The 19,635-nt window shown below is 37.8% G+C and overlaps 1 protein-coding gene and 1 long non-coding RNA gene across 2 annotated transcripts in view; both read right to left on the bottom strand.

The window, feature by feature from the left end:
• Nucleotides 1-10,261: 10,261 nt before the first annotated feature.
• Nucleotides 10,262-10,957, bottom strand: LOC117292822. Its single transcript, XR_004519324.1, has 2 exons — nucleotides 10,655-10,957; nucleotides 10,262-10,606 (listed from the first exon to the last, which is right to left on the bottom strand). It is a non-coding gene; the product is annotated as an uncharacterized LOC117292822 (long non-coding RNA).
• Nucleotides 10,958-12,485: 1,528 nt separating this feature from the next.
• Nucleotides 12,486-19,635, bottom strand: part of LOC117292589 — a 47,959-nt gene continuing 40,809 nt past the window's right edge. The window contains exons 21-25 of the mRNA XM_033774698.1: nucleotides 19,142-19,217; nucleotides 16,111-16,154; nucleotides 14,959-15,212; nucleotides 13,756-13,824; nucleotides 12,486-12,798 (exon numbers count right to left, since the gene is read on the bottom strand). Coding sequence (XP_033630589.1) covers nucleotides 12,745-12,798; nucleotides 13,756-13,824; nucleotides 14,959-15,212; nucleotides 16,111-16,154; nucleotides 19,142-19,217 — 497 coding nt within the window. The 3' untranslated portion in view covers nucleotides 12,486-12,744. The remainder of the gene's footprint in view (nucleotides 12,799-13,755; nucleotides 13,825-14,958; nucleotides 15,213-16,110; nucleotides 16,155-19,141; nucleotides 19,218-19,635) is intronic.

Genomic DNA, 19,635 nt, shown 5'->3' on the forward strand with positions numbered 1-19,635 from the left:
TAAGATGTTTTAAGTTGTAGTTTTAACAGTTAGTAATTTTGGAGTCGATATTTTATTGTACTGATTTTGTTGTATTTCTTGTGTTTAAATGCGAGTTAATTCTAGTACAAGTGTATAATGCTTCCTCAAGAAACTTGTGTTCAATCCAAATATCTAGAATAGTGTGACTGTGATTACGTTAACCTTTCTTACAATAAGGAGAAACAATGTTAGGTTTTACTGAGATGGAACTGATTGTTTTTGTTGTCTCACGCTTCAATTGTACTGAGAGTTACTCCATTTTATTCTTATATAGCTTCCATATCAGCCTGAGTATGGAACGCGTTGATGATGATGTGTTAAAAAGAGAAGCATTGGCTGAAAGTGTTCAGGTTAGCTTCTAACTTCTTGTATTAACTTGATTATTCATATTTTTATGATGTGTTAAAAAGAGAAGCATTGGCTGAAAGTGTTCAGGTTAGTTTCTAACTTCTTGTATTAACTTGATTAGTCATATTTTTATGATGTGTTAAAAAGAGAAGCATTGGCTGAAAGTGTTCAGGTTAGTTTCTAACTTCTTGTATTAACTTGATTATTCATATTTTATGATGTGTTAAAAAGAGAAGCATTGGCTGAAAGTGTTCAGGTTAGCTTCTAACTTCTTGTATTAACTTGATTAGTCATATTTTTATGATGTGTTAAAAAGAGAAGCATTGGCTGAAAGTGTTCAGGTTAGCTTCTAACTTCTTGTATTAACTTGATTAGTCATATTTTTATGATGTGTTAAAAAGAGAAGCATTGGCTGAAAGTGTTCAGGTTAGCTTCTAACTTCTTGTATTAACTTGATTAGTCATATTTTTATGATGTGTTAAAAAGAGAAGCATTGGCTGAAAGTGTTCAGGTTAGCTTCTAACTTCTTGTATTAACTTGATTAGTCATATTTTTATGATGTGTTAAAAAGAGAAGCATTGGCTGAAAGTGTTCAGGTTAGCTTCTAACTTCTTGTATTAACTTGATTAGTCATATTTTTATGATGTGTTAAAAAAGAAGCATTGGCTGAAAGTGTTCAGGTTAGTTTCTAACTTCTTGTATTAACTTGATTAGTCATATTTTTATGATGTGTTAAAAAGAGAAGCATTGGCTGAAAGTGTTCAGGTTAGCATCTAACTTCTTGTATTCACTTGATTATTCATATTTTTATGATGTGTTAAAAAGAGAAGCATTGGCTGAAAGTGTTCAGGTTAGCTTCTAACTTCTTGTATTAACTTGATTATTCATATTTTTATGATGTGTTAAAAAGAGAAGCATTGGCTGAAAGTGTTCAGGTTAGCTTCTAACTTCTTGTATTAACTTGATTATTCATATTTTTATGATGTGTTAAAAAGAGAAGCATTGGCTGAAAGTGTTCAGGTTAGCTTCTAACTTCTTGTATTAACTTGATTAGTCATATTTTTATGATGTGTTAAAAAGAGAAGCATTGGCTGAAAGTGTTCAGGTTAGCTTCTAACTTCTTGTATTAACTTGATTATTCATATTTTTATGATGTGTTAAAAAGAGAAGCATTGGCTGAAAGTGTTCAGGTTAGCTTCTAACTTCTTGTATTAACTTGATTATTCATATTTTTATGATGTGTTAAAAAGAGAAGCATTGGCTGAAAGTGTTCAGGTTAGCTTCTAACTTCTTGTATTAACTTGATTATTCATATTATTATGATGTGTTAAAAAGAGAAGCATTGGCTGAAAGTGTTCAGGTTAGCTTCTAACTTCTTGTATTAACTTGATTAGTCATATTTTTATGATGTGTTAAAAAGAGAAGCATTGGCTGAAAGTGTTCAGGTTAGCTTCTAACTTCTTGTATTAACTTGATTATTCATATTTTTATGATGTGTTAAAAAGAGAAGCATTGGCTGAAAGTGTTCAGGTTAGCTTCTAACTTCTTGTATTAACTTGATTAGTCATATTTTTATGATGTGTTAAAAAGAGAAGCATTGGCTGAAAGTGTTCAGGTTAGCTTCTAACTTCTTGTATAACTTGATTATCATATTTTTATGATGCGTTAAAAAGAGAAGCATTGGCTGAAAGTGTTCAGGTTAGCTTCTAACTTCTTGTATTAACTTGATTATTCATATTTTTATGATGTGTTAAAAAGAGAAGCATTGGCTGAAAGTGTTCAGGTTAGCTTCTAACTTCTTGTATTAACTTGATTATTCATATTTTTATGATGTGTTAAAAAGAGAAGCATCGGCTGAAAGTGTTCAGGTTAGCTTCTAACTTCTTGTATTAACTTGATTATTCATATTTTTATGATGTGTTAAAAAGAGAAGCATTGGCTGAAAGTGTTCAGGTTAGCTTCTAACTTCTTGTATTAACTTGATTAGTCATATTTTTGTATTGCATTTCTTCTAATTTAAAGTGGTTTACAGTCAAACTCTACTTTTAGAGAAATGGTTTTGATTGAGATATGTTAAATCAAATTACTTTATTTTGTGGTACTAATGTTGATAGTGTTTATTGTACCACACTGCACCATAGTTTAAAGAGTTGTAACCAGTAGCATCACAATGTTTTCATGTTGCCCTTGTGCGTGTAGTAATGCATAAATCCATATGTGAGTCCTGGGTTTGATGACAAGGACGAAGCTCATAACAACTATCCAACATTGTTAGTAATTTGTCATGATAAGTAAAAGTTACTGTTTTATGGTTTGTTTTGATTCTCAGTGAAGGTTGTTCACAAAGTGACCTTTGAACTACTGGTGTACTAGTGTTTAGCTCAGTTATGATAATGTAATAATGATGTGTATTCTAGACCCTTGTTTTCTATTTTACTCTCTATTTACAAGGGCCTGTTTTCTGTTTGAGTTTGTTTTCTATATTAAGTTGTTTTGAATATTGTCTGCGTTTCTAGCTCAGATCCAAGTCAGGTCTGTATCAGTTTAAGTCTATTTGAATAAAGTCTTTGAACAGTTTTGTAAGTCAGAACAACTCTTTTGTGTGCATCTGTAGAGTCGTATTGAGTTTACCCGTTGAAACCCTGTGTGAAACCTTACTAAACCAATAATCCGAGGTTTTGATTATTATACAACATGAAAATAAAAAAAGTAACAATGATAATAAAAACTAAAAGTTATTAAACAAATTAATTTAGTTTTTAATTTAATTTCAAACACAAAAACAAAAAAATTGCCACTTACAAACAAAGAAGAGAAACTCTGACCAAAGAAAGGAACGGATATCGGCGGAGTTATCACGTCCTGAATAAACGTCATCACTACGTGACAATGAAACGTCTCGATCCAAATGGAAATAAGATATCTGAAAAGAGGACAGAAGTTACAAGTGAGAGATGTTGTCTTCAACCTAGTTTGTTTTCAGGGCTTCACGAAGTTGTTTACATTGAAATTATGAAAGCGCCCTCTATATAATATGAGCGGTGAGACTTAAGCCCTTTTCGAAACCACGGCTTCAGCTTTGGTTTCGGCTTGAGGCCGTGTCCGAACTGGCGACTTCGGCTACAGCTACGGCTAGATCAGCGCGTCTGTCAGTGTTGAAGAATAGGCAGACGCGCGTGATCTAGCCATAGCTGTAGCATAGATAGATAATTAAATAACTAGATCGGCCGCGCGTACATACGCGCCATTGCCTGTGTAGAAAATACAATTGTTCGCCATGGACGCAGTAAAAATTACACGTTCGAAAGGCGACGCGCAAAAATGAACACGGGAGATAGGCCTTTGATGCGCTAAATGTCACGTGCTGACGGCAAAAAGTCACGTGCTGATGGCAACGCACAGAAAATGTACACGGGAGATAGGTAATGGCAGCCCCCATGCCAGAACCCGCGTATGTACGCGCGGCCGATCTAGTTGTTCTATTATATATCTATGAGCTGTAGCCAAAAAAATGACTTACCGACTCCTTGTTGGGCGTTCACTGCAGCGACGACACATAGGCCTATTGCCGCAACAACTTGGATCGGTGAGAGTCGTGTCATTTCTCCTTTTAAGTTGGTTTATATGTTAACAATAATGATTGGAAAAAATTCAAACAACCCATAGAATTTACCCCATAAACTAGTTTGCGTCTACAGAGGATTTATTTGTGGTAAAATAGCTGTTTTAGAGACCGAAAGCCGAGACTACGTACCTACGACACACACACCTAAACAAGGAACTAAACTACAGTCATGTGACAGTTGTATAAAAAATCACAAAGAAATTACAGTACATATCACACAATAACCACCTTTTGTGGCTTGCAGAAGTGCCTGGGAAGTTCATCGGTGATGTCGCCAGACTTTCACGGTCTGTGAGGCACCATTCAAGATACAACTGCCACAGGAAAAGTATTATTAAATCCGTCGTAGGAATATTGTTGCCTGGTCTTGGTTTGGTTTGGTTTTGAGAAACAATGACAAACCTGCTTTATGTTTTCATATATTATTTGGTTTGCGGTAACACCATATATGTATCTACTTGCCAGGTAGAGTTTGTTCTTTAGAGAACTGTCTTGCTTTATTCTACTACCGCGGAGTAGATTGTTCGGATGTCCCCGGGAGACTTCTCAGTTCTGAAATGGTGTTACCGCAAACCAAATATATAGGATTATTGTTGTTGTCTGGTTTTGGTTTGGTTAGAGAAAACAATAATAACTGCTTTAACCTATGTTTTGCTTTAGATCTGCGTTTTCGTAAAACTGCTGCAGGCTGTTGACGGTATAGCGAAACCAAAATAGTCTATTTCGGTACCAACATATAACACTTTTAATCTCAACTTATCGAAGTCAAATTTTTGAAAAATTACTTCTTTTTTCAAAAACTACGTCACTTCAGAGGGAGCCGTTTCTCACAATGTACTATCAACCTCTCCCCATTACTCGTTACCAAGTGAGGTTTTATGCTGATGATTATTTTGAGTAATTACCAATAGTGTCCATCCCCTTTCACTAGGAACACAATTCACACGCAATTGAACACACCCATATTGGTTACATAGCGTTGAGGAGTTCCCTGAAAGTACCCTGCTGCCAAAATTGCATTGTTGTTCTCAACGCCTGGGGGAGCACACACATTGAGTAAACATTGAACAATAATGATATTTGAAAGATTCCTTTTGCAAGGAAGTTTGATTGAAACTGTTTCCGCGATGTATTGGCCTAATATGCTCGACCTATTCAAACTTCAAAAGTGTCACATTTCAAAAATTATATAGATCGTTGTTCTGCATGATGACACACATCAATGCGGACCTTTTGAATTAAATCCAAGTTTTTGAGGGAGTTTGGTCGAATATCAGTTTCAGTTTGTTTATGGAAGTAACCTAACAAATCAATGAGCCACCAGCCTTAAAATACGAATCTGCGTCCAAACTGAATACGTGTAGTAGATAAAAAAGGTAAAAACATCTTGCTGAATCACATAAGATTCTCAAGACTGGGTCAAATAGTGTTGGCAAAGACCCAACGGAAGGTAATGAACATGAAAATCCCCAAAACGTTGGCGGCAAAGCAACGGCAAAGAGGGAAAACTCGATGGAGCAGTAGTATGAGAGGCGTTATAAGACCTCCTTTTTATGAGGAGGGTCATGACCCTCAGTCATGAGGGTCTTCGATCTACTCTAGCAGACTTTGGACCGGGTTGCTCGATTGATGTGTAAGGGGTGTACTTGTCTAGAAAAATGGCTTTGTTTTAAATTAATAAAGAAAAATGTTTGTTTGTTTGTTTATTTGTTTGCCTGTTTGTTTGTTTGGTTTTGTTTGTTTGTTCTTGATTTGTTCTTAATTTGTATCAACTAGCATGGTAAGATAAAGGAAATTGAAGAGACATTTCTCGATACAATCAACCGTCGCACGCACACCCCTTGTTAAAGAGTGTACAAGACCTGTAGTTTTTATTGTCGTGGTAACGTTTTGACTGGTACCAGCCTGCTTTTAATTAAAACGTGGGAGTAAGGCTTTTGTGGTCCACTGGGATAGGCTTAAAGCGGTATGCAGGGTAAACCCCTTGAGCCTTGGGCGTATCAGCCTAAGAGGGTTGTGGAAGTTCCCGTAGGAGATCAACATGAGGTTGCCCCTGAAAACGGGCACTATGAGAGTGAGATTGTGAGCGTAGGTGATGAACCTGAGGTTGTCCTGGAAAGTGGGCACAATAATAATAATAATAATAATAATAATAATAATAATGCATTTATAATGCACCATCTACATGTATCTAGTGTACAAGACCCTATTTCGAGGCGCAGAACAAAAAACAATACATATACAACAAAAAAGAAATGTAGAACATAATAAAAAATATACAATGAATAATCTACTGTCAAGACATGTAACGAGCTAAGTGTAAGAGGATTTAAATAAATGAGTTTTCAGCAAGTTTTTAAACAATGGAAGAGAACTACAGCATCTGATGTTATTAGGTAAAGCGTTCCAAAGTTTAGGAGCACAAGCAGAAAAGGCACGATCGCCGTACGATGACGAAGTTCTAGGAATAGTTAAAAGGGACTTAGCAGAAGAACGAAGAGTGCGAGAGGGGGCATAAGGTACAAGGAGATTTGCAATATAAGACGGAGTTAAGCCGATCTGAGATTTAAAAGCAATAAGTAGAATTTTGAATTGAATTCGTTGTCGAATGGGAAGCCAGTGAAGTTCCTGCAATATAGGTGTAATATGATCACATTTTTTAGATTTGGTTAAAACACGAGCGGCAGCATTTTGTAAAAGTTGTAGTTTGTGACAATGATATTGAGGATGTGAGTGAGGGACCAGAACAAGGGCTCAAACCTACTGCAGGTTCTGAGACTGGTCCAACTAATGTAGTGGGCAATACAGGGTTAGATATAATAGGCCTACCTGATGGGCAGGAAACCTCTCGGAGGTATCCGAAAAGGGGACACCGACTACCTGTGAGGTTTAGGTAGCACTGTTAGGTAGTAGGGTTATTGATGGTGGTATTGACTGAAGGTTTTGTTTGGTTGTTTTTGTTTTGCTGCAGGATGGTTGAGGAGTGCTATAAGTGTCATGACACCTTCACCTGCAAACAGGGCCTGTGGCGTCACCTTCGGGTTACGCATGGCCCGCCCAAGTTTCTCCACTGCAAGAGGTGTAGCTTTAAGGAGAAGAGGTGAGATAATTTTGGGAGACACTATCGAATTTGCCACCCTGATCACCTGGCGGAGGGTGCGAGGATCCAAGCCAAGCTCGAGAAGGAACCTCGCAGAGGTTCCCCTGTGTTGAATGGGGGAATGACACTCCCAATCTCGGTGGACCGGTCAGTGCTGGTTGGACGACTAGCTGGTGATGACCCAACCAAGCGGTCCTTAGCCCCAGCTATGGTGAGCAAGCCACCCCCATCGCCCAAGGCTCCAACCGAAGATAACCAGGCATCAGCCTGTCACCATCCCCGATATCGCCTCTTCATGCTCCACCAAGGTCCCCTTCGATTCGGTTGGGGGGCAAACCCCGCACCATGTTGGCAATCATGAGAGGGACGCCTGCACGCGTGTATATCAAATTAGTGGACCCTTCCCGCTACACCTTGGACCCCTAGCTGAGTAGACGAGCGATGAACTTAAGACTGAAATCATTTTTATTCTTGCCACAATGACATTTTTTAAAAATCAGTGCAGTATTCCGTCAAATTTATATTTTGATTATTGTTAAATTTTAAGATAAATCACAGTGTTCTTGTTTAATTATAACGACTTGTATGCTTGCGGGTTCTGTGAGGCGTTACGCCGTTGTGAGGCATACGTGTAGTCTGTATTTGAGACGATTGTGTAACTTGCGTGAGGTTCACCTGTCACTTGGGCCCGATTATAACTGCATTTATTCATTGCATTGTCTAAGGGCCTGATATTATTATAAGGCGAGGTTATTGGGTTGTGTTGTAATTATAAACCTGGGAATTATCTATTGATTATTGTACTTGAAATAAACCATTTAATTGTGCCTTGAAACCTATGAATCCTCGTGAAGTTTCCTAACTGCTCGTTCATAGTTTGAGATTAATCTATGTCTAGGCGTAGGTACATCTCCACCAAACGAACCGCCCGCAGGCTTTAGCCGCCTCTCGTTATATTTTAGCCCCCCCCCCCCCCCCCCCCCCCCCGTTGTGTTGGGGTAGCCGCTCACCTGAGCACCAGGACTCATAGATATATTTTGGGGTGTGATAATTAACTCGGGGGTCGGTGTCCCTGTCGAACAAGACCAGACTCTTTGGCCCCACCCCCCCCCCCCGGTCCCGCCACAATATTTGCCACGATTTTAGGGACATCCTGAAAATAGGACGTCCTACGAAGGCGCTAAACCTTTTGGTAATTGCAATTCTCATTCGGTGTATCCCTACTTATAAGTTATACTTTGTAGTTATAAATTATGCTAGTACTTAAATAGGAATAGTTAGTAGGATATACGTAGATTGTACGGTGCCGGTCGGAGTCACATGTATCATTGTATGATTTATTCATTCATTGCAAAACACATGGAAGTTAGTCCTACTTCACTTGCGGTTAATGACAAGAAAAATACAGATATTTAAGATTTGTTTACTCTAAACATACCTTTGAAACATAGCAAGTCTTTGGTGAACAATCAGGTGTACTTTGAAGAATCATAGGCGGATGGAAAAACTTCTGATTTTTCATAAACTTAGTGATGTCTTTTTCCTGCTGGTGTCGGCCTCAAACCTCCCTCCATTGCTCACACATTGAACAAGAGAGGGCGCTCTCCAACAATAACGGGGATTTAAAAGGACTGGAAGGGGTTTCCCCTTTCAGATTATCATGAGTGTACTTAGCCCTGGCGGCCTTACACTTTCGTTTTGTTTCTGTGTTGTTGTTTTATCGTGTATTATATTTATATCTACATTGGTTGTTCAATATTATTCTTCCCTATAATTTTACCTAAACCATCTCAGCTCCCTGGGGAGTATAGGCCTATTATACTCCCCAGGGAACTGAGATACAACCTGTGCTGCCAAGTATATGCAGCGAACCAAGCTTAATCAATCACAGGAACCACCTCTGCCCTCAAGTTGACCCCTGGTTGAAGAGAACCATTATAGTTAGAGTGTCGACTTGCTGAAGAACACAAGTGTCATGACCGGGATTTGAACCCACACCCTGTTGCTCAGCAACCCAGAACTTAAGATCTTAAGACCAATGTACTAAACCTCTCAGCCTTGACATGCCACAGAAATGGTGCAGAATTTATGGTAGAATATCTGAATGATGACTGCTCTATGAATGACGACAACCCCCTGGGGTCAATTTCACAAAGTGATAGGACTAGTCTTAACTTAAGACTAGTCCAAGGAGATATTTTAACAACGTACGGCTAGTCCTATAGTTAAGACGAGTAACTCGTCCTAACTCGAGATAAGACAAGTCTTAACTCTTTGTGAAATCCACCCCCAGTGATCTTCACTTTAGGGTAAAGATTAGGAAAATACACTTGGGTGTCACAACCTAGGGGTGCATGCAATCCTTCTTATTGTTAAAACCCTGCGTTAAAGGGGGGGGGGGGACCATCACGTACTGCCAAATTTGTCCCTTTAAAATAAAATAATAAAAAATTGCTGATTCATTAATGAAACAAAAACAAATTAATTTCCTGACTTCCTTCATTACACGCTCGAGAAACAAAATGAAAAGTTTCAGTGGTCTTGATTTATTGGTTTATCCAGGCCGAGCAAAAACAAAGAGCAAGTCAGGGTTTCCAAGGGGTTTTCCCATTGCCCATCACTATCACCTTAGCATAGAGGCAGTTGGGGATGTTTGAAGCTTTCATTCAAGCTTTTACTCAGTTACCTCAGTATCTAAAAGAAGTTTGAAATGCTTGGAGTCCATTTGTATAGCAGTATATGCACCCATTTTAATTATTCCTGCCTTTCTACACACCAAATGATATTAGTAATCTAGATACTAATAATACTAACAGTGGGGCAACTAGAGAGGGCCAGACTATACCGCCTTCCTGCCCACTTAAAAAGGAATACAAACAAAAGTAAAAATACTTGTGTACAGCCACAATCATGGATATATACATTGTTTAGGTCCATTTAATGAACCACAGTTTAAAAACCACTGCAAAGCAGTCATCTCAATGTTAATTAATGAAAAATCGATGTTACGTCAATAATGTTTAAAAACATGCTTGAGTTTAGAACACTGATCTGCAATGAGATACTCAATTATCATTTGTAATAAAAAGTGTTCCCACGATTGTAGCTGTGCATAATAAACAACAAGAATTAATAATAAAATGCGATTGAAAAAAACAAACGCTGTATAATTTGGAAGTTGTTTGCAATCAAAACATCTTTATTGCATAATCTCCGAACTACAAATAATGTCTGAAAAAGCAGCAACTAATACTATGAATAGGATATGAAGGCCTACTCAAACTTCTTGCAAACAGCTTCTCTTGGTCAAATGGCCCCTCCTTAATGCTTGGCCCCTCGTTAATGCTTTGTCCCTGCCTGCCCCCGCCCCCAACAAATACCTTGCAAGAATAATGATTAAAGTAATAATACATACGCAAGTGAATGCTACCTTTAACCCCCTTAATAATTATTAAAGTAATAATAAATACGCAACTGAATGCTACCTTTAAGCACCTTAATAAAGTTGATACCTGAATGCAACTGAATGCTACCTTTAAGCACCTTAATAAAGTTGATACCTAAACAACAATTAAGCCATTTTAAGGGTAAAGTTACATGTTGATGTGGGGGTTATACAAACAAATCTTACGAAATAGAAGAGGATATATATTTATGATACACTTGGCGGAAGATCACAACAACCACTGACGTAAACAAACTCAATCTATTAGTTAAAGGGGCAGTATCAAGGACTATTTTCGAGTTCCCACATTACTGTCTTGTGTAAAACTTAAATAAGGGAAAAAAGGGGTAGCGACGAGTTCTTCAACGTACGTTTAAAGCCGGCAGGGTCGGCGGCCGTGTGATAAAGGCCCGAGCCAAAGGCGAGGGCCTTTATCACACGGCAACGACCCTGCAAGGTTTTAAACTTACATTTAAGAACTAGTCACTACTCTTTTATTCCCATTCATAAATGCCCTTTTGTTAAAAAACGTTAAAAAATACAGTTATAGACACTTTAACAATTGAAAATTTGAGGTTTGAAATATTTTGTTCTTGTTTTCAATATTATAAATACAGGTGTGTCAGTTTATGAATATGATGGATTACATAAAGTGCTTACACTGCCAACAACTGTTGTGTTAGCAAAAAAACAATTCTGTAATGTTCCTTTAATCATACAAGTCTTGTTTTTATAACAAGATTGCACTCTGGATAAAGCTGCATCAAAAAACAAAAAGCAAAATAATTATTATATAACATTTATACTAAAAAAATATGAATATGCTTATAATAAATTCTCCCATTTTGTCTTTGCTCTTTCCTACCTGGTAAATATAACTTTTCCCATATACTTATAAACACTGCTCCCTGGTGGGTGACATAAAATTGGTTCAAATGTCGTCAATTAATACCAACTGTTAAATTCTCAACTAAGAATAAAAAAGATAAAAACACTAGCTCTCACAAGAAAGTTTTAAAGCCTTTTCCAAACGTTTGAAGTTAGTTTCTGTAGTATTTAACTATTTACTAGCAGTGGATTTTTTCTCAACTCTGTATTCATTGTACATGAAAAACGTTTGGATTCTTTAAGTAAGTTTTCTGATTCTGTAATAATAAAGTAGTTCAGCAGTGGAAATTTAATTTCTGTAGTATTTGTACATGAAAAACACTTTTGAGTTTTTAAGGTAAGTTTTCTAATTCTGTAGTATTTTTGCAAGTGAAAAAGGTTTCAATCTTTAATATAAGTTTTCCAATTCTGTAGTGATGAAGTATTTCAGAAGCAATTCTGTAGTATTTGTACTTGTTGTTGGCGTTTGATCTTTGGAGATAAGAACCCAGGGGTGGTTTTCACAAAGGTAGTCCTAACTTAGGACCAGTCCTAGGCAATGCTAAGAGATAGGACCAGTCCTAAGTTAGGATGAGTTACTGGTCCTAACTTAGGACCAGTCCTATCTCTTAGCATTGCCTAGGACTAGTCCTAAGTTAGGAGGACCAGTCCTATCTCTTAGCATTGCCTAGGACTAGTCCTAAGTTAGGAGGACCAGTCCTAAGTTAGGATGAGTTACTGGTCCTAACTTAGGACCAGTCCTATCTCTTAGCATTGCCTAGGACTAGTCCTAAGTTAGGAGGACCAGTCCTATCTCTTAGCATTGCCTAGGACTAGTCCTAAGTTAGGAGGACCAGTCCTAAGTTAGGATGAGTTACTGGTCCTAACTTAGGACCAGTCCTATCTCTTAGCATTGCCTAGGACTAGTCCTAAGTTAGGAGGACCAGTCCTATCTCTTAGCATTGCCTAGGACTAGTCCTAAGTTAGGAGGACCAGTCCTATCTCTTAGCATTGCCTAGGACTAGTCCTAAGTTAGGAGGACCAGTCCTAAGTTAGGATGAGTTACTGGTCCTAACTTAGGACCAGTCCTATCTCTTAGCATTGCCTAGGACTAGTCCTAAGTTAGGACTACCTTTGTGAAATCCACCCCCAGAACTATCAGTGTGCTTCTTATGAGCAACTCATATAGACCAGTACATACGCCACATCCTTGAGTAAAAACAACCTCCCCAATTTGTGACGCCATATGCAAGAGACTTATAGTTTGATATTGTGACTGAAACGGAAACATGGAAAAAAGAGCAATGGTGTCAGTCATTAGGTGGGAGGGGGTGGGTTTCAGAAGTAATCTGAGTCTCCTCGTCGCCGAGGATTTCCTTCCAATCGATTCATCTGAAACAAAAGCACAATCAAGCGTAAGTATAAAATCTATTGAAGATCTACTAAAAACTATTAAAATCTTTGTCTTCTTCTTCCACTCTGTGTTTTTTAACATGTGTTCTGCGCCTTTGATCATTTTGTATGTACATGTAATGGGTGCTATTTAAATTTTAAATCTTTTTTATTATTATTATTAATAACCTTTTAAATTGCTCCTTAGGATTTGAATTGCATCGCTCCACCGAGCCAGCACGGTGGTCTAGTTGTAAGACACCTGGGCCCAATTTCATGGCTCTGCTTACCCTAAGCACAGAATGGGTAGGGAATTCTGAGCTTACGGCAAGCGTATTTCACGGGTTAGCAGCGAATTTGGGCTTCTGCGCGTGCGTACTTCACGTTACTAGGCATTCTAGGCTTACAAGGCTAGCGCAGAAATTCGGCGCTTGCACGTAAGCGGGGAATCACGATCATCAGCGCAGAATTCGGCGGTAAGCAGAGTCATGAAATTGGGCCCTGCTCTAGCAATGCAAAGGTCATGGGTTCGAATACCACCCGAGTGATTTGCCTATGGATTTTTTTTCAAAGAATTAGGACAAGGTATCGGGTAAACAGTGCTAACACTTGTCGGTGTGAGAGTAAAAACTGCCTCTAGCTACCGGGCTAGCATAATGGATTAGTGTTAAGACATCTGCTCTAATTATGCAACGGTCATAGGTTCGAATCCCACCTGAGTGATTTGCCTGTGGATTTTTTTCACAGAACTCTGGAAAGTATGGGGTATACAGCGCTCGATAAACATCAGTGTAACTGTTAAAAAAAAAACTAATTATGTGTTCAGTGACATGAGGGAATAATGCTGGAATGCCATAAGAGTCACTGAGTGACGCATAGCTCTATTAAAGAAGCCACTATAATTATTACATTTCAAAAAATCCTATTTTATATCCATACAATTATGAAAAAACTTACCGCGACATCATTTCCTGACGCAAAATATGGAATAAAAAACTGTCCAAAATTCATCCTGTACTCCATCTCCTGAAAACAAGTATCCATCAATGTATTACACTTTTATATTAATACATTTATTTTGACCGTTTTTAGTTGCATCATGATGCAACTTGCTCTCTAATCCTACCCTTTCATGTTTCCCTGCATTGTTATCGAACAATGCATTTACCACTTTTATGGTCCAGTAATCCATCCTTTCATACTGAACATCCTTTGTCCTCACTACTTTACTCCTATTGGTTCATAGCCACCAATTGTTTCCCAAATAGAAACTTAGATTGGCTGTTATTTTCCCGCTTTTTTCTGGATCCTTCCCTTAAAGGCAGTGGACACTATTGGTAATTACTCAAAATAATTATGAGCGTAAAACCTTTCTTGGTGACGAGTAATGGGGAGAGGTTGATGGTATAAAACATTGTAAAAAATGGCTCCCTCTGAAGTGCCATAGTTTTTGAGAAAGAAGTAATTTTCCACGAATTTGATTTCGAGACCTCGAAATCAACTATCTAAACGCACACATCTTCGTGTGACAAGGGTGTTTTTTCTTTCATTATTATCTCGCAAGTTCGATGACAGATTGAGCTCAAATTTTCACAGCTTTGTCATTTTATGCATATGTTGAGATACACCAACTGTGAAGGCTAGTTTTTGACAATTACCAATAGTGTCCACTGTCTTTAAAACGAGACAATTATTTTGGCTAAAAGCAAGCACAGGGTATAACCCTTACATTAAAGGAACACGTTGCCTCGGATCGGTCGAGTTGGTCTTTGAAAAGCTTTTGTAGCCGCTTGTTATAAATTGCATATGGGTAGAAAGATGCTGTAAAAGTAGAATACAATGATCCACACAACCATGCCTCGAAGTTGCACTGTTTTCCTTTTACCTCGTCGACTAACACGGTCGGCCATTTATGGGAGTCAAATCGTTGACTCCCATAAATGGCCGACCGTGTTAGTTCGCAAAGTAAAAGGAAAACCATGCAGTTTCGAGGCAAACTTGTGTGGATTCTACTTTTAAAACATCTTTCCAACCATATGCATTTTATAACAAACGGTTTTACTAACGCTTTTTATAGACCAACTCGTCCAATCCAAAGCAACGTATTCCTTTAAGTTAAAACAGTGCAAGTTATTTTAAAAAGATTCCAGATATACTTACATCTCTTGTGTAATTGTGCTCCCCATTTTGCTGTAATTGCTGCTTCCTGTGGTTGTCATTATACTGGTATTTATACGGGTCATACAAGGGTCCCGTTCTTGAGGAGGATGCCCTACTCATGATGAAACAGACTCCAAGGATACCCAAGACAATAATAGCGAGTAGGAGTGAACCTCCGACAGCGATGCCGATAATAACCTCAGTGGCCAAACCACCTGGTGGGGGAGCGACAGTTACGGGATCGCCACCATCTCCTACATAGAAATAGCAAGTTATGATTAGGCCAAATAAAATAAAAATACCAGTTGATCATCCCTATCACATCTTTTTGGGGGGCCACATCATTTTTTTTACTATTTTTTATTTTCAATTTTTAAAGGACTGGCCTGTGGGGCTTTTCTTGAGTCTAACGTGATGCTCTCGAACATGTGTAACCGTCTGTTTCATAAAATTAGTGAATGCCTACCACCAGCCAATCTTTTTAGTGTATTGTTAACCCAGGTCATCATGCAACAAATAGATATTTAAACTGAAGAATTGGTGGCCTGTTTGATTTAAAACACTGAGCGGCTAACTTGGCAAAAAAATTCTTTAAAATGAACAAGGCCCTCATCCTCCTCTTTTTGGAAAAATCCAGACGATCAACTGGTTTGTTTCATTTTTATTTGATCCCAGTCCCAGTCATATGGGTGGACTGTCAAAAAAATGCGCGTTAACATTGTTGGTTTAAGTTGTCTGGGGTGTATAAATGAAATGAATGCTGGGCGCAATGTTTAGGAAAAGTCTCCACCAAAATTCCGCTGCCAGATTAGTCACCCTTACAAAAAAATCAGAACACACAACACCCATCATTCGCTCTCTTCATTGGCTTCCAATTAACCAACGCATCCACTTCAAAATTCTTCTTCTTGTGTATTTTTATGTTTATTATTATTAGTATTTATTTGGCTTAAAAACACATAAAAAATACAAACATAATCAAAACAAAAAGAAAAGCCAGGGACATATGCCTGGAATTAAAAAAAGTTTACCCAAAAACTGTAGCCCGAAGGCCTTTAATTCCAATATCCCTGGTCATATATTAAAAATCTATAACTGTTTACAATAAATTAATAAAGTATAATCTAATAATGTAATGAAATATTAAATTACCTGTAGGCGTCTGACACTGGAGACCGATGAAGCCACTTGGACAACTAAAACAAATAAAGAGGAATGGACTTAGATAAATGCGTGGATACAAAATATAATTTAAGGCAGTGGACACTATTGGTAATTGTCAAAGACTAGCCTTCACAGTTGGTGTATCTCAACATAAGCATAAAATAACAAACCTGTGAAAATTTGAGCTCAATCGGTCATCGAAGTTGCGAGATAATAATGAAAGAAAAAAAACACCCTTGTCACACTAAGTTGTGTGCGTTTAGATGGTTGATTTCGAGACCTCAAGTTCTAAACTTGAGTTTTTGAAATCAAATTCGTGGAAAATTACTTCTTTTTCAAAAACTATGGCACTTCAGAGGGAGCCGTTTCTCACAATGTTTTATACCATCAACCTCTCCCCATTACTCGTCACTAAGAAAGGTTTTATGCTAATAATTATATTAAGTAATTACCAATAGTGTCCACTGCCTTTAAATATAGTCATACATGTAATAGTACAGTGCTTTCCACAGGCGTTTCGAAGCGCTTTATGATGTCTGAAAATATTTGTTTTTAACTGATACTTGAATGAGCTGATCGAGGATGAGTCACAGATGTGTAGAGGGAGCTTGTTCCAGCAAGTTGGTGCAGCTACTGATCGATAATGCTCCATCACCATAGTGCCTGGCCATTGGATAGTGTAAAATGAATGTTATACATCATGAATATCATGGCTATGGTTATCGGTAAACAAAATACAAAAGCAAGACAAAAAAAACAGCAACATATTTTCATTAATTTACATATTGAGTTGAAATGTCTCATTAGAGCGCCACCTATCGGCAGGAGTAGGAAAGGCATGTACAATTATATGGGCGCAATCATCATCACAGCGTTGTATAGTTAAGGTTGTTCACTTGGTATAGGATTCTACATGTATTCAAGATTGTCTCTTCCAGAAATTGCGCAATTTGGCGACAATTCCATACAGGTACCTATATCGATGAAGTTCATGATACACGTGTTTTTGCGATTCCCACGCTTTACCAATGGTCTTGAAAGAGCCCGTAAACAAATTGTTGTTGAATCGCCCTGTGTGGCCGAATGATAGCATGTTTGCAAGTTGTTCACTTGGTTTATGATTATTAAGGCATTACTAACTCAAGTTCCTTGATCGGTTTCAATAATTATTAAAATTTTGTGCAGGTACCCCCTACCTCCGAAGTTTGTCATCACACGCTGGTCTCACAGGAATCACGGAGTGCAATCTCTATTATGTGATTTAATGCACACGCACACGCACACATTTGCGCAACAGTCAAATTGCGCAAAAGTGATGGCGCCCTTGCCCACAGTCACGTTAAGGAATGAAACAATCAACTCAATATGATATCTGAAAACTCATCTAGGGATAAATAGACAAACCAAATGCTTCACTGTGCTTTTGCTGTGGTGCCCTTTGCAAATTGTTTTTATACAAATTGGCATTTTTCTCGTAGAGGTGCCCCATGCCAGGGCAAAATTTTGCTGTGCCCTTTTAAAGGATTTGGGTACTTTTTGCGACACAAAAACACAATGTCCACAGATTTACATTAAACTTACACCGTTTGAAGATAATGATAGTAGAAAGTGTACCCTAACATATTGGTTGCTGAGGTGCTGTAGTTTTTAAGAAATGAGTAAAACAATGTCACAAAAATACGTTTTTACATGCTAAAATAATTTTCGTCTACTATCATTATCTTCAAACTGTGTAAGTTTGTAAAATTTTTAAACTTAAAAACTGTGAAGTTTAGTGTAAATCTGTAAGTATTGTGTTATTTTGTCCTACAAAAAGTACAAAGACCCTTTAAGGGGCCGCCTGCATAAGTTGCTTACAACCGTAAAGCCATTGGACCCTTTCGGTAAACAGTATTGTCCAAGGCCCACACTTCGTGTATCACAACTACTATATCAAATATCAAACAAAATTTAGGCTCAATAGGTCATTGGAGTCGGGAGAAAATAACGGGAAAACCCACCCTTGTATCCGCACGTTTCGCCATATCATGACATTGTGTGTAAAATTAATCTGTAATTCTCGCTATCGAGAATTGATATTGTTTTACTGTTTTCTCAAAAAATAAAGCATTTCATGGAATAATATTTCAAGAGAAGTCTTTCACCACTACCTTCTGTAAACCCTGTAAGTAATTTGTAAATCTGTGATTTTTTTTTTTTCTGTACCGAAAGGGTCCAATGGCTTTAAGCTGCGGTTGTTGAAAACATGTGCCTGGCAGGAAGCGAAAGAATATTGTCTTTCTACCTGACACATACCTGCCAACAATAGCTAAGTCAGAAATAGGGACATCAGCCAGATCTGTGTCCCACACCCACAGTCTGTGAGTATATGCAACAAAGACACAAAATGGGCGAGTTACAATTTTTTTAATGGATTCAGGCATTTTTAACATCCAGAAAATTGGCCATAAGTGGACAATTTCGTTACCAAATTTACATCAAATGTTTTAGTTGCAATTAATATTACAAGATTTCCTGAATTAGGAACTGTCCCTATTTTTGACATTGGAGTTCTCCAAAATAGGGACGGTCCCTAAAAGAAAACAGAACAGTTGGAAGGTATGCTGATATAAAATTGTTTTAAAGACAGTGGACACTATTGGTAATTGTCAAAGATTAGTCTTCACAGTTGGTGTATCTCAACATATGCATAAAATAACAAACCTGTGAAAATTTGAGCTCAATTGGTCGTCGAAGTTGCGAGATAATAATGAAAGAAAAAATACCCTTGTCACACGAAGTTGTGTGCTTTCTGATGCTTGATTTCGAGACCTCAAATTCTAAACTTGAGGTCTCGAAATCAAATTCATGGAAAATTACTTCTTTCTTGAAAACTACGTCACTTCAGAGGGAGCTGTTTCTCACAATGTTTTATACTATCAACCTCTGCCCATTACTTGTAATCAAGAACGGTTTTATGATGATAATTATTTTTGAGTAATTACCAATAGTGTCCACTGCCTTTAAAAGATATGCATACCTGCAAGTGCTTGCAAATGTAGTAGGGTGGGCTGAACATGCTCCTCCGTTCCAACAGAAGTCTGTCATGCATACCTCTGAAAATTAAAAAGACAATTCGAAATGTGTGAGCAGCCTGTGAGAAGCTGAAAGATGACTGGAGCTCACACTTTAGAAAGTCAAATCTAACAGTTAAAGACTCTTTTAAAGGTTCCCTTAACAAAATTTGTAACCAAAAGTAAGTATTTAGCGGTAACACTATGTAATGATAATCTACAATTGAGTTGGGGTGGTTCTGAAAAGAACCCTAGGTTTTCAACTCGACGTTTCGATCAGGGCCCAATTTCATAGAGCTGCTAAGCACAAAACTTTGCTTAGCAGGAAATTGTTGCCTTGATAAAAACAGGATTACCAACCAAATTTCCACTAGATTTTCAGGGTAAGCAAACAATAGCTAAACACCAGTAATAAGCGATATGCAAGAAATGGAAATTTGGTTGGCAATCATGTTTTCTT

The sequence above is a fragment of the Asterias rubens genome, chromosome 7 (assembly GCF_902459465.1).
Source record: "Asterias rubens chromosome 7, eAstRub1.3, whole genome shotgun sequence".
Classification (NCBI taxonomy): Eukaryota; Metazoa; Echinodermata; class Asteroidea; order Forcipulatida; family Asteriidae; genus Asterias; species Asterias rubens.